The sequence below is a fragment of the Protomyctophum bolini genome (assembly GCF_963924005.1).
Source record: "Protomyctophum bolini genome assembly, chromosome: 11".
In the NCBI taxonomy this organism is placed as follows: domain Eukaryota; kingdom Metazoa; phylum Chordata; class Actinopteri; order Myctophiformes; family Myctophidae; genus Protomyctophum; species Protomyctophum bolini.
Window position 1 is genome coordinate 22,508,331 of NC_137872.1, and position 15,050 is coordinate 22,523,380.

A 15,050-nucleotide genomic window follows, 5' to 3' on the forward strand; every position below is an offset into this window, starting at 1 on the left:
ATGGCGGACGAGGGAGAAAGGAAAGCGAGAGAGTCAGTCAGTGTGTGGAGAAAGTGTGTGGAATAAGAGACAAGGCTGCTGTCTTCTGCTGCACCCATCTGTTCTGAAAGTGCAGGTGGAGCCCTATTCACTCAGCTCTGCGTGCATGTGCGTGTGTGTGTTTGTGTGTGTGTGTGTGTGTGTGTGTGTGTGTGTGTGAGAGAGAGAGAGAGAGAGAGAGAGAGAGAGAGAGTGTGTGTGTGGGGGGGGGGGACAGGAAGAAAGGAAGGGCATGAGAGAAGAAGGAGGGAGCAGCGAGATGGAGGGGCAGGGATGGAGGAGGGGGCTCTGGGTGCTCTCTCTCTCCTGAAGGGGATAATGGGAGAGGAGCGCATACATATAGCAATGGCTGCCATGTAGTACCCTCCCTGCACAATTAGCCAATCAGCAGCCCGCTCTGCCAGCCAGAAGGACGCATAAAAGAAGAACATTGCAGCAGCGGCACATAAGGAGACTGCGAGAGTAGCAGGGAAATTGCACACGCACTCAACACACACACTATCGCAAACGCAGCCGAACCAGAACCCCCTCCCCTGGACACACCCTGCCAAGGATCACTGCTTCTTTTTTTTTTTTTTTCTTTTTTTTTCTCCTTCCTCCTCCTCCTCTCATCTGAACGGTCGCCCACGCCGCTCGGAGGAGAACGCTCTCCCCTCATCATCATCATCATCTTGAAGAAAAAGAGCCCTTTTCTCCTCATTTTCTCCCTACAGAGGACACCTACAATCTCAAAGGACTGAGATCCCCTGGCGAAGATTGTATTTTTTCCTTTTTTTTTCTTTTTTACCTTTTTCTTTTAAACTGGACACAACAACCGTATACGCAGAGCGTATAGGCCATATACACTAGGCCACATACAGACTCAACCTACAGCTTCAGGACCAGTGCAAATAAGGCGGACCTAGACCACTTTCATTGTACGTCAAGAATGGTTACTGTACGTATGCCTTTATTTCTCTTCTGTTTTCAAGGGGGATGTTCTAGCATTAGGGATACAATCTTCAATCCAGAATCTCTGTCTTTCTTGTATATGTGCAGTCTATATGTGCCATGCTACAAACATAATATATTTCATGTCTAAAGTCTACAAATATTTACATAAAATAACATCTAAAATAGGACTCAAGCTTCTTGTATTGAGAACACCAGCCAATTGCTTACACAAACAGCATAGATTGGATTAGGGATTAGTGGCCTAGGTTTTTGTCCAGTGCTGTATTACTATGACAAGATTAACGATCAATAGAGGCAATTGGTAATCTTATACTGAGTGATGCGCCAAGCGCGGCTATACACATGCATGCAGTCTGCGTTCAGCATCAGCGACCGCGATAACGACTTTCTCCTTCCATTTTACACAACACTTCACGTTTCTGCACCATCCAAATGTCGCAGTTTTGTAACGTTTGACTAAGCCGGTGGCACACGTAGGCTACACGGCGTCAGCGAAGGTGACTGCATTCCGCAGGAATAAAAGAGGAGGCATGAAGGGAAGGGCGTTGGGGCACATTGAGGCTCTGAGGCCCAATGAGCGACAGACAGAGGCGGAGGATACTGGCGCAGGCAGCACACATGAGCACAGGGATGCCGGAGACGGCTTTCAGAGACAAAACATGATGCCTTGGAGGCTGAGTGAGGGCCCATCGAGAGTAAAGCGAAGAAAAGGGTCGAGTCACTCAGAGATGGGGGGAGGGGGTGGAGAGAGAGAGAGAGAGAGAGAGAGAGAGAGAGAGAGAGAGAGAGAGAGAGAGAGTGAGTGATTGAGTGAGTGAGTGAGTGAGATTACGCATCCGATGGTTGGATTGAATCTGGCAAGTCAAAATTCCTAAGGGTTTCCCGTTGCGATGCAACCGAGTAAATGGGCTGGAAATTTCACAGGCTGCGAGATTAAGGACAGATATGGCCTTGTATCTCTGCAGTTTCGGTTTGTATATGGGGAACATTATTAAAGCACACATAGCAGTGATAAATGAGCGTTGCTCGCTCTGTGCCGACGGCTGAACTGGGCGTGTCTCTGCTCTGATCCTGAGCATCACATAATGATGATGGCACGCGCTGGGCTTCGGCCTCAGAGCCGATGTGAACAAACGCCCTACACAGGATTGACTAACTTGTAGACATAGAGGCCTATATTAGCTGCAGGTGGAATGCTTTATTTGGCTAGTCTAGACCTTGTGTTAAGGCTAAACTAAAAAGCACACTCCCAGTTACATTAAATGAATCGTTGATTGTTCAGCCACGGACTGAAATATCAACAAAGCGTGTGTTCACTGTTGTACACCCAACCACAGGCTGGCATCAGGCCTATACTGTGTTGGCTAGCGAATAATGCATGCTATTGCAAATAATTGCAATATATAGTAGCCTAAATCTCATGTGTTATATTAACTTCTTGAGGGGAATATCCAAATATACATTGGCAAAATAGAGTTGTGTACGATGCAAATAATCTTCATTAAGTAGGCTGCGTGCTACTCCATTCTGAAATAAATGCTATAGAATAACAGACTACAAAATGTGATTGAACAAATACGCATATAGAGTAGGCTTTTGTAGCCATGTAGGCCTATATAGGCTAACTTAAAACATGACTATTTTCAGAAGGTCATAAAACAATTCATATATGTGCTAGTGCTTCGATACTTGGAATGCATTGAGGCATTCCACTGTTCAACCTAAATGTATACAGTTAATTGTTGTATTCTAAACAGTAAACACCATATGTATGTTCTTTTGTCGCACCTCGCTTGCCTTCTTGAAGGCCGAGAGTGTCAGTCAGACGGGCATATCTCTGTCCACATGGTCCGCAGTCCTCCTCCATCGTGTCTGTACCGCAGTGCCAACAAATAAAACCGTTGAGTCAGACAACCTTTCCGAGGCACTTACACAACCCAAGGACAAGGACATGCAGCACACACATGCCATCAATGTAAACGGCTCAAAAACACGTCTGGTAGGCCGATCCTCCGCATGGAATCAATCATTTTTTGAGTGTTATTGCCAGGGTAGGCAGCCGATATTAAATGGCCCATGTCTTATGCATATTCAATTGGATCGTGTAGCAATATGTTTTGCCTGGTATGGTATATTGAGTATGGACCTTCACACTTTGCAGACAAAGCTAGACTGTCTAACAAATAGGCTATTAGGCATAGCCTATATACAATGCTGTTATGTAAGTCTGTAATTAGTAGTGTTTTGTATAGGCCTAAAGCTTACAAAGGCAGAGAGATGCAGGCCTATAGTGCAATCGCAGAGACCAGTTCATTTCTAACCTTTTAGGCTAACGATGTTGATAAGCAAAACAAAACACAACGTAGTATAGGCCAGTCATGTTAATAAAATAGTGGTAATAATTACCCTATTAGCATTTTATTTTTGGGGGGCTTTTCGACTTTCTCAAGGGAATCAGAGCTGGCAACTGTACCATGCATTGTTCCCGAAGCGCCCTGTCCTGCAGCCTGGCCGGCCGCGACACAAAGCGCCACTGTTGACATTAATATTCATAGTGCTGCCATAGTCTGTGCGCGACAGAAGAGGAGGAACGGGTGGCTCTTTTGTTTGGCCGTTTCAATACGTTTATTCAGCAAAAAGGCGCTTCGGTTTGTGAATACCCGCCGCAGAGCTCTGGATTTATAGGCTACTCGTTTCCAGTAAGAGAAGTATAGCCTAGGATTATTATTATTTAGGCTATTAAGCGACGAAATAAGCATTTATGAACACGCTGAGAAATTAAATCGTGTTTCTATAAAGCGCGTGATAAAGTTGAACAAAAAAAGCGACTCGACGGTGTTGAGATTTCACGGGTTATTTCTGCTCTCGTACAAAATAGCCAGAAAGCCACTCCCTTTTTCTCCTTCAGCACGCTGGATAGCGCCCCGCATGTCGCCATACTACTACGACTAGGCTACATTCTTCCCCTCGTCTGTCTGACGACGCCGTCTGCTTTGATCTGATCAATGGCTGTATGGGGAAAATAGAAATCTCCTTTTCTACGGAACCTGAGCACAAAGCGACGCCGGTGACAGTGACACTGACACGAGCTGTGACTCCTGTTGTTTTACAGCTGCCTGCCACCATGATCCTTTAAGCTGCAGGGAGTGTGGCTAATGCCCTTTGTTTAGGATAATCCCCTAATCTGTGTTATTTAGAAGGCCCATTTACATTTCAGACTTGTTCAAATATCATTCATGCCTCCTGGAAAATAATGTAGAGTATAGCCATAATAATTGTAATGAAATTATGTTCTGATATGACTGAAGAATATAGGATGCTACAATAACTGTTAGAATGTCTGTCTGTCTGTCTGTCTGTCTGTCTGTCTGTGTGCGTGTGCGTGTCTGTGCGTGCGTGTGCACACAGAGAGAGACACACACACTTGAAAAATATATTTAAATAATATATTTAAATCCTCCTTGTCAATTGATATAATTTACAATCACCGAAGCTCACAATAAGTAATCAATCAATACAAATTGTTTACTTGGGTGCAGATAGAAGGGTCTCGATCCCGAAAAATTACACAATCCCGGAAATAATTCACAAAACCCTAATATTCCCAAAGTAGGCCTACTCCTTTCTGTCCTGGTATTGATAGTTGCCATCTCTCAGGGTGTTTCTTAAATAGCTACTTTGTGTTGTTCATCACTCTTACTCTAGTGACAGTGCTATGCTCCGAATGTCATGGGATTATAAAGCCACTGTTCAGATACTACTACAACATTTCAAGCATACCAAGTGTAAGACTAACTTATTTACAACACAGCAAAATCCATGAGCTGGGTCCATTTTTACACTCAGAGTTAACATTAACTCTCAGGATTCCGCTGTGCAGTCATGTATAACGGTCTTGTTTTGTAATTGAAAAGTGCACAGTGTAGGTGGTACAGTATGTGTGCTTGGCAGAGAGGAGGCAGGCTCTTGTTTGCGTGCGAGTCTGGGTTCATGCATTTGGAAAGAGACAGGCAGCGCTGTGGTTGGCGTGCGAGTCTGGGCCCATGTGTAGGCGATGATGCTGATGCAATACATTAAATATTGAGGGAGATCTCTCAGACCCCTGAAATAGAAAAAGCACAGTTGGACAAAATGGTTGGCCCAACTACCTGAATCTGTCAAGAATTTTAAGTTGGCAATTTGTGTGTTCTCCAGGGGTTTTAGTGTCTAATGTGGCTGCATCCAGTGCCTGTGTATATGTGAGAGTAAATCTGTAATGCCTTGTACAGGCTGGCGTTTTTCAGCCTGTTTTTCGAGATTTCTCACAACACAACAAACGCTTATCGTCCGTCCCTTAATGCTTATATACAACAGTACAAGCTGTATCCATGGGCGTTGACGGTATTTATGATTAGTTTGGAAGATGGATTGGATGCTGTTTAACGAAACTTCAGCACCACCCACCAGTCCTCTATTTCTACATGACAATCTGAATTTTAAATGCAGTTTGTGTCAATCTGTGTAGCCAGGCACCCGTCAACTGCATGGCTCTGTGAATTATATAACCTACACTGCTCTGAGGATAGTGGTTTGTCATGCTGTGGTTTATTTCAGTTTGAGTCACATAACATTTGTTCTATTGTGGAGTTGTCATGTTAGGGACACATTGAAAATGGCTCAATATTGCATATCGTTGCTGGCGGGTAGAAACCTCATATGTCCAAAACTGTTACTTTTTATGATTCAAAATTTAAAATGGAAAAATATGGAGGTTTCTGTCTGTATTAATCATACCATTTAGTATAAAGAGTAAAGACACCTGCATATTTGAATACCGTTGCACATAGATAAGCAAGCATGTGAGCTATATTCACCACCACATGATTAATAGCCGTTCTACTATTCAGTGCCTTTGTGCACAGGTTTTAGCTTAAAGCGTTTTATTTTTAGCCTTTTTAGTCATAATTCACACTGTTCCACTTCTTTTCTCTGTGTGATGTTCTCACCATGTCAACATTAATTTGACTTAAAGATAACCCTGGTTCACACATACAGTACATACATACACACACACACACACACACACACACACACACACACACATAGATACGGGCACACATACATGTATGCACACGCACGCACTCCAACAGACAAGGACACTGCGCTCATTCAGGCATTAGAAATAACGCACCCTTTGTGGAGGTGTTACCTGGACAACTTGAGTGGAGAGGTCATGCTCAAAGCGAGAAGGCAGGTTAGAGCCCTGCAATCCACACAGGGATTTGAGAATAGCTTCAAAGCAACACAAGCTTTTAAGGCGCATGTGATCATACCACGAAGTGGAGATGGAAAATATTGTCAGATGGTTACAACAAAGAGACAGTGCATCAATTAGAGGAAGCTAAACTCAGGTAGACGTGATAGACGTGAACCAAAATGTAGAAATGTTATCTGCTTGTATTCTTCTCTGCACTGTTTGTATGTGGTAATTTGTAGCTAGAGGGACTACTGTCATACCTCCAAAAACAAATACAAAAAAATTAGACTATTCACTGTACTGTAGGTGTAGACATGCTTTAATGATGTCTGGGTGCCAGACATCAACTCAGTGCTTTCCTTCACAACCGAAAATCTTAAATAATTCTTCTATAGAAGACGCTTTAATTAAGTCCCTGGACTAAAGATACCTTTTGAGTGCCCATGAGATTCATGGGAGATTCATTTAGCCCCACTGACAGACATAACCAACCAGCTGTGAGACAGCAGCCACAACTCATTTCTAGAAACCAGCATAATAATATTATTCACCTTTGTGACCACACTATGAGTAATACACTGTACAGTACACATAGACACGGTATTAACTATGCAAAATAGTATAAGGCTTAGCACAACCGGGTCACCTTTACAGGTACTCGCCCCTGCATCATCGGTGAGTCAGTCTCCTTTTCCCTCACTCAAGGCACATTCCTCCAAACTGGGCCTGAGTTGAGTGGCTTCTGCAGGCTTAATCAATGTTTAGTTGATTATATGCATTGTATGTATATATATATATATATATATATATATATATATATATATATATATATATATATATATATATATATAAAATATATATATATAAATAAATGAAACTGGCACATTGTTTCAAAGATTAAATGTATCTTACCCACAAATTCCATAGTTACGTTCAGTCAGTCATTTTGACAGGTAACATGTATCTACTTTCACAGCTATTCATTCACTGTTATATATTTATTGTATTAATAAATATATAACAGTAATATATAACAGTGAATGTATAGCTGTGAAAGTAGATACATTTAGATTAATCCATAAATGCATTTACATAAATGTATCCTTCTTTGTCTCTGTCAACATCAGAGAATAGAATAGTATACAACTAAGCACGGAAATATCATTGTTTCAACTATTCAGGCACTTTGTCCAAATTGCTCATTGGACTAAGTCTTCACATCAGCATGCTGTAGATATATATATTATTTTATAACTTGTTTTGAGGTTAAAGTGTTCTCCTCTCATTAATGTAAAGTGCCTTATAGTAGTGTTGGTTATCGTATGGTTAAATTATTCTTTTAAGGCGTTTGTCCCTGAATTCAATAATACACTCTACTTCGTTTGAAGGTAAATGGATGATGGATGATCCAATCTAAAATGGTGGCATGGAGGTGACATTAATACAAACAATAAAACGACATGTTTTGAGTTTGAAGGTTAAAGGGGTAATTCACAGTTTCATCACACTGAGCAGCCATATACCGACTGTCCAGTGTCGGCAATGACATCAAGGTTTACAATTAAATGAGCCATGGAGAGACAAGAGAACTGGGTGTTGAATGAGAGGTCTAGAAACGGGAAAGAAAAGTAGAGCAGGAAGTTTTGTTTCTGCCGCTGCACACAGACGTTCCCTGAGAATCCCCAGTGGATCAAATGAAGCAACATGGTGTACACCGAGGCAACGCATCAAACACACTCGCCATTGCGCACTAGCCCACACTCAAACACACTCGTGAGAAAAGTAAAGGAAACCAAACAAAACTAGCTGAGCATCCCAAAAGTATTCCCAAATGATTTTTATTCCAAAGTCATATTCCTTATTCATGAATTAACCTGATTGATATTCTGCTGCCTTGTCTGTAACAGAACACCCCCACTGACCCCATGCCTACGCCACCATTATGATCATCCCTTGGTCTGTATAATGATGCGATGGCGTTTGACCCTGAAGAGAGTTGGGGGAGGGGACAGAAAAAAAGGGAAAGGGACTGTGACATCTGCAGGACCAGAGGCAGGGAGTGAGTGAGGAGGAAAGAGGGGGAGATGGGGGCAGGGAAATGGTCTGTGTTGCGTGTATGGCAAATCAAACCCTGTTTCCTGCTCCCTGCAAGCAAAGCTGATTCCTGACCTTTTCTCGTCATGACAGTGACAAAGTGGAGAGGGCTGTGTGTGTATGTGTGATTTATGTACATGTGCCTGTATTATATATTAGCTCATTATCAAATAGGGCAGGTGCACATTTCCATTGCGACATAACCACTATTTCCCACTTCCTCCCGATGTGTATTAGTGAGTGAGATCTAATTTCAGCCTTCTCCTCAGCAGATAATCAGTACGATGGAAACCCAGGTGTCCAACGGTCCGAGCGGAACCAGTCTGCCCAACGGCCCAGTCATCAGCACCAACGGTGCCACAGACGACAGCAAGACCAATCTCATTGTCAACTATCTGCCTCAGAACATGACCCAGGAGGAGTTCAAAAGTCTGTTTGGTAGCATCGGAGAGATCGAGTCCTGCAAACTAGTTAGAGACAAGATAACAGGTGCGTGGATAATTTGATACACATATTTCACTGCACTGCTTTGTCGTGACAAATTGTAGAGAAACACTGATGTTCTTATGTAGTATCCTTGTCTCCAGGTCAAAGTTTGGGTTATGGCTTCGTAAACTACGTAGATCCCAATGACGCAGATAAAGCTATCAACACACTCAACGGTCTAAAACTGCAGACCAAAACAATCAAGGTAAGAGGCCCTTTATTTCTCCCCCTCCTTCATCTACATACTTGACTTCTCTCTATCCTCTCACCCTCGTACTCATCCTGTGATTCAACACAGTGTGGAAAGACGAAAGAAAGGAAGTGGGGATTTCTGTAGCGAGAGGCAGAGACAGACGTGACAGTGGGAAGGGGGGGGGGGGGGGTGCGTGTGGTTGAGGGGAGCAGTGGCATGAACAAAGGAAGCAACAGAATTGGAAGAAAGAGAAGGAGAGAGTGGAGGTCAGAAAGCAAGGGGCGGGCAGCACGCAGAGGTGATTGTGATGGAAATGTAATTAGGAAGCCTGACTGTGGGGCAGCAGGGTCAGTCCAGGTTACCCCATCTGCCTGCAATCTGGGCTAATTAGGGGGCGTCTTTGTCCCGAAATCAGATGAGGGGAAAAGGGCTGGGTGGGGCAGATTAAACACTGCTGCCTCCCCTCCCCCCACCTGATCAAAGTGGATCAAATATTGTGACAAAGCGCAGGATTGAGAAATCGAATCTCTGAAAGACCAGAGCAGGAGATCCTGAAACAGCTGTCCATGGACAAGGAACTTATTGACTCATATGGCTTATCATACAACAAGCAATTGACATGTTATAGGCCTACAGAAACAAATACAGCACGTCTATAGGTGTATTCGAGAATAGTAAAAAGGAATGAATGTACTGTAGATTATATATTTATGGATAAAATAAAGATCCAATATGATTATTCTAAAGTATCGGTGGTTAATTAATCAGGCTGGTGTGTCTGTTATTTCACCATTTCACTGCACAATTACTTTTTCACTGAAGCACAAACAGCCACATTTGAAAATGTCACCCTAGTCCTACGTGATGTTTGTATAGTCGTTTGGGTAGATTATGACAAAGCAAATATCCGATTGTGCGTGGAGCCTCAATGGGGTGCAGTCCAGGGGGGGCGTAGGTTGGGGAGCAGAATGCCAATGACGGGATTAGAGGCCATATGGGCTGCAGGCACCATCTGCACTGTGGGAGCAGCAGGGAGAGGGTTAATTATAGGGCAGTCTCTGCTCCCCGAATGCAGCAACTCCCTCGACTCCTCCAGAACACCCTAATCACTGCAGCACACAACCCTCCCTCTGATGCACAGTCTGTCTGAATGTCTGTCTGTGCGCACAATGCACACACTGGTGCTCACTCGGCAGTGAACCCAACCACTGCATTGTTTGGTTAATAAGTAATATGCATGTCTCTTCATGTTTATAACACCACGGCCCATGCATGTGAAAGTTAAAAACATGATCCCTAGCGCTGATATTCTTGGACTGGAACATCAAATCTACAAGCGTACGATGTGTTGCAAAGATATTTGGTGGCTGTAGAGGTAGAGGGGAAAAAGGCAGAAGCCTAGTATAGAGCCCTGGGGTACTTGGGTGAACTACGTCTAGGAGGTGGTTAAAATATTCTGTATCAGAATTATTTGAATTTTGGTACACTTGCATTCATCCCTATCATCCCTATCATCATTCATATCTATGGTCCAGTGCATGCGAGTCAGGTGGCGTTTATAAAATGAGCGAGCAAGCGTGTTTTTATGAGTTGTTGTCAAGGACCCTGGCTGTCTTGTGATGTATTTACATTGTTTGCTGGTTGCCAGTGGAGCTGCTCTCCCCTAGAGGTCGGAGACAAAGGCAGGAGGCACGGGAGGGGCGGTGGTGGTGGCGAGGGGGGGCAGATCAGCCTATCTCAGACAACACTCACACTCTCTTCCTCCATCAGACACAAACACAACACTCCCCAACAATGCTTAGAGTCACACTATCTATCATACACATGATCACTCACTCGTTCCCATTCACACACATGCATGAATATGCATGAGTTCACAAGCAATCACACTCACACCATATCCCTCTCTAGAACACTAAAAAATGTACTCAAAAGTAGGCAGACACCAACAATAAATCACAACGTGCAGAGACACAGTGGCACCAGAAAACAACATTTCACGAATGAAACAGGTAGTAATGCTGCTGATGTTGGATGTACATGTAAACTTGTACAGTATCATCGGTGATGGTGAAAGTAAATATCTAGGTTTCTGATTGTCTGTGACAGAGTGGGTGAGAGCTCAAAGACACTGGCAAACACTTAGTTTCCATTGGCTGGGGGAGAAAAATAATCATGGAGATTATTTTTCTGAAAAATAATGAGGACAAGACAAACATAGGATACACAGGAAAGGTTAAGTGTAAAAATAAAATGCCATTAATAATAATAAGCAACTCCTGGGAGGCCACCATGAAATGTAATGGTTAGAGTAGAGAGAGCAATGGTCCCGGTTTGATTCCGGGTTGGGGAACTGCATTGTTTTCCTGTCTCTCTCGACTGCCCTGTCTACTCTACAATAAAGCACTTTGTAACTTTGTTGAGAGAAGTGCTATATAATATAAATAATGTTTCATCATAAAGCAAACATGTCCAAGAATATAATTATAAGAATAAAATAAATAAAAAACTATTCCCTCAGAGAATAGAGAGGGCGAAGGATGCAACACAGGTCTCCAGATGGAATCTAACCAAAACAACTTGCAATGAAGTAGCCAACAGAGCTGGTACAGAATGTGTCTGACTCCTTGCTGTGCTGTAGGTGTCGTACGCCCGGCCAAGCTCGGCTTCCATCCGTGATGCCAACCTTTATGTGAGTGGTCTCCCCAAGACCATGAGCCAGAAAGACATGGAGCAGCTGTTCTCCCAGTACGGTCGCATCATCACATCCCGAATCCTCGTGGACCAAGTCACAGGTACAGCCTCTTTAACTAGCTCACATTGTATTCTACTGCAGGGGTGGGCAGCCACCTCCTTCTGATCTACCAGTTGATGAGGTTAGGTTATTGACTTGTCAATTCAGTTGATCAAAAACAACCAATATTATATATTTTTTTTTACTTACATTTTTATCCCACGGTTTTTGTAACCCAAAAACAACCATTATTAACCATTATTGTTTGATGTGCAAAAATAAATTCTACTTACTATTTGTCATTCATATAAAATGATTGACTCCTTCTTTGTTAGTTAATTATGGACTCATTGTATTTTTTTATTCTAATTCTAATTAGCAGCTTTGTTATTAATTATTAAGGTGATTTCACGGTCTGCCTAGCCAGCCTTAAAAATGGCTAAGTGACCATGTGCCTGAAAAGGCTGCCTACCCCTGCTCTACTGCCGGTTTCACTGGGGCATTACATTTAGCCCAGGCCAGGCATGCCCATGTGACTACATAGCCAGTGAGTCAGTTCAGTCTTACCACCACCAAAACACCTCCCAGGTACTAACATTGGCCTGTTTTCTGAATCGGAGCAGGCGTATCGCGAGGAGTGGGCTTCATCCGGTTTGACAAGCGAAACGAGGCGGAGGAAGCCATCAAGGGCCTGAACGGGCAGAAACCCCTGGGTGCCGCAGAACCCATCACTGTCAAGTTCGCCAACAATCCCAGCCAGAAGACAGGACAGGCCTTATTGACCCAACTGTACCAGACAGCTGCCCGCCGATACACAGGCCCTCTGCACCACCAGACCCAACGTTTCAGGTACTGAACTCCCAAACCTATGTATTACAGCCATGTCAATGCCACCCCATCCTCCTAACGAGAACTGCACTGTGAAGGATAGATGTTGTTGAAGCATGTAATCAAATGTAATTGTCCTGTGCTGGGTCTTCGAAGCCAAACCAGTCTGCTAATGCGAATCAAAGCCACCATGCCATCGTTTGAACTGTTTTTAGAGGTTGTATCTAAAAATGCATGTGGAGAAGGAAGATATTATGAAAATACTATAACTTATACCAATTAAATATGCTGTTTTGATATTAGTTGTGTGAACATCTCACAGTTGGCTCTACAGTTACCGGTACATATTTAACTTTAATATCTTGAAAGTTGCTTCAGATAAATCTTCATTTGTGCAGAAATAAGTCAAATTATGGACTAGACATTTTCACAGTATGGGGGATAATTTTATAGTAACTTTAAAAAAAAGTCACTCTGTACCATCTGAAATAACTTCAATTTCATCTGTCACTGGTTTAGTTAAGTGAATACATTTATAAACTGTGTTATTTCTTCACAATGAAGCATTGAAGTCAAAACTATGGAATGTAAGTCAACACGACTGATTGAGTTGTCTAAAAGACATTAGAAAAGTTCATGACATTTCTTCTTACAGTGATAGAGTGAGCTCTGTGGCACTTACTGTATCTTTTTCCCTCTCACTTTTTCTTTTAAATTGCAGTATCATCCCTCCATTTGGAAAGGGACCAGATTCAAATAACGGCACAAAACCAATGTAAGAGACCACATTTTGCCAACCCTAATAAAAACTAAAGTGCCACACAAATCTTGGTTTAAAAAGAAGCATACTGACCCTTCAAACTCTCAGAGTAGATGTACATGTGCAGCATATTAATTATACAATAATCACATCTACAGTGCTCAATTTAAGATGGTTTGAAATTGAGATTGAAATATGTGTCCAATATCAAAGATATCATGCTAGATGACTTGTGGTTGTAAATAAAAGATGGCACAGCTTTTACTGTTGGTATACTGACAAAATGATAACAGGTTATCACAGACACAGATTGTAACATTATTAAGGAGAGAGAGATACTATATTAACCACATATTAGAAGCAGCAGCTAAAGATATGTGCATGACTGACCACAACAAAAGGACACAGATAAAGAAATCTATCCACTATTGGGGATTGCTACACCATCACCTTGTGATTGGCTGATTTGGCGCTGTTTGCAGTGAAGGCTGCCCTCTGGAGGCCAGCAGGTGAAGGAGCTGCATGTTGAACTGAAAAAGCCCTCCCTTCCTTGTAGATCTCACTACTAACTTCTCCATCCCCTTCATTCTCCCTCTTGCGTTGCAGACTCGACAATTTACTAAACGCCAGCTACGGAGTCAAGAGGTAATTTCCAACGGTGTACTTTCAAAAGCAAAAAAAAAAAAAACAGTCCTCAAACAAAGCGCCCGGAATACCGCCTGCTGACTTCATCATCTAAAAATTAAGACATTTCCCTGTTCACATTGCCCGGTGCCCAATCACATACAGTAAACAAGCCAAAAGAACAAACTACCGCCGTAGGCTTCTAACAGCAGGGTATTCTGGCATGGCTTTGTTTAACCTTTTTTCGTTCTTTTCGTTTTGATTAATTGAACTGATTTCTATGTATTTCTTTTATGAACTAACATTGTCAATTTCAGTTGCTTTAATGTCTAATTTTCTTTTCCCACCAGCATGGACATACCAGATTCCGTTTGCGTCTCCTCTGTTTGCGCCAGTTTTTTCTGTATGATTTGATTCCAATTTGCTTTTCATCCCCCTCTCTAGGTTTCTGTGTTTTTGTTCGATATTGTGACTTTTTTCCGTTGAACATTGTGATGTGTCTGATTCTTGCAGAGGCTTTTGGTCAGCAGAGAATTATGACTAAAATATGCAGTATGTGTGTATATGTGGGCGTTTGCTGTGTCATTTCGGGTGAAAGCAGGTAGTTTGGAGCCACTGTGGCGCCCACACATATATCAATCTACTTGGGGATGGAGACTCCATACCCAACTCCAGAAAGCTTTATGCTTTCTATTAACAGACAGTATAGAGTGGTGAATGCGGCGTGGAACTTCAGAATGACACCCATGGTAGTTCTCCTTCTCTCCTCCCCAGATTCTCGCCCATCACCATTGACAGCATGACCAGCCTGGCGGGGGTCAACCTCACTGGGCCCACCGGAGCCGGCTGGTGCATCTTTGTCTACAACCTGTCCCCGGAAGCGGACGAGAGCGTCCTGTGGCAGCTCTTTGGGCCATTCGGGGCCGTCACCAACGTCAAGGTCATCCGCGACTTCACCACCAACAAATGTAAGGGCTTTGGCTTCGTTACCATGACCAACTACGACGAGGCGGCCATGGCCATCGCTAGCCTCAACGGCTATCGCCTGGGCGACCGTGTGTTGCAGGTTTCCTTCAAGACCAGCAAGCAGCACAAAGCCTGA

General features: G+C 43.0%; 1 protein-coding gene across 1 annotated transcript; it reads left to right on the forward strand.

Moving 5' to 3' along the window:
• elavl3 (ELAV like neuron-specific RNA binding protein 3) lies at positions 1–15,050 on the forward strand (the record flags this gene model as incomplete). The annotated part of the gene is made up of 8 exons (XM_080775092.1): positions 1–32; positions 967–976; positions 8,593–8,812; positions 8,911–9,014; positions 11,644–11,797; positions 12,357–12,585; positions 13,931–13,969; positions 14,702–15,050. 8 exons carry the CDS (start codon positions 1–3, stop codon positions 15,048–15,050), a joined length of 1,137 nt encoding a protein of 378 aa, XP_080631218.1.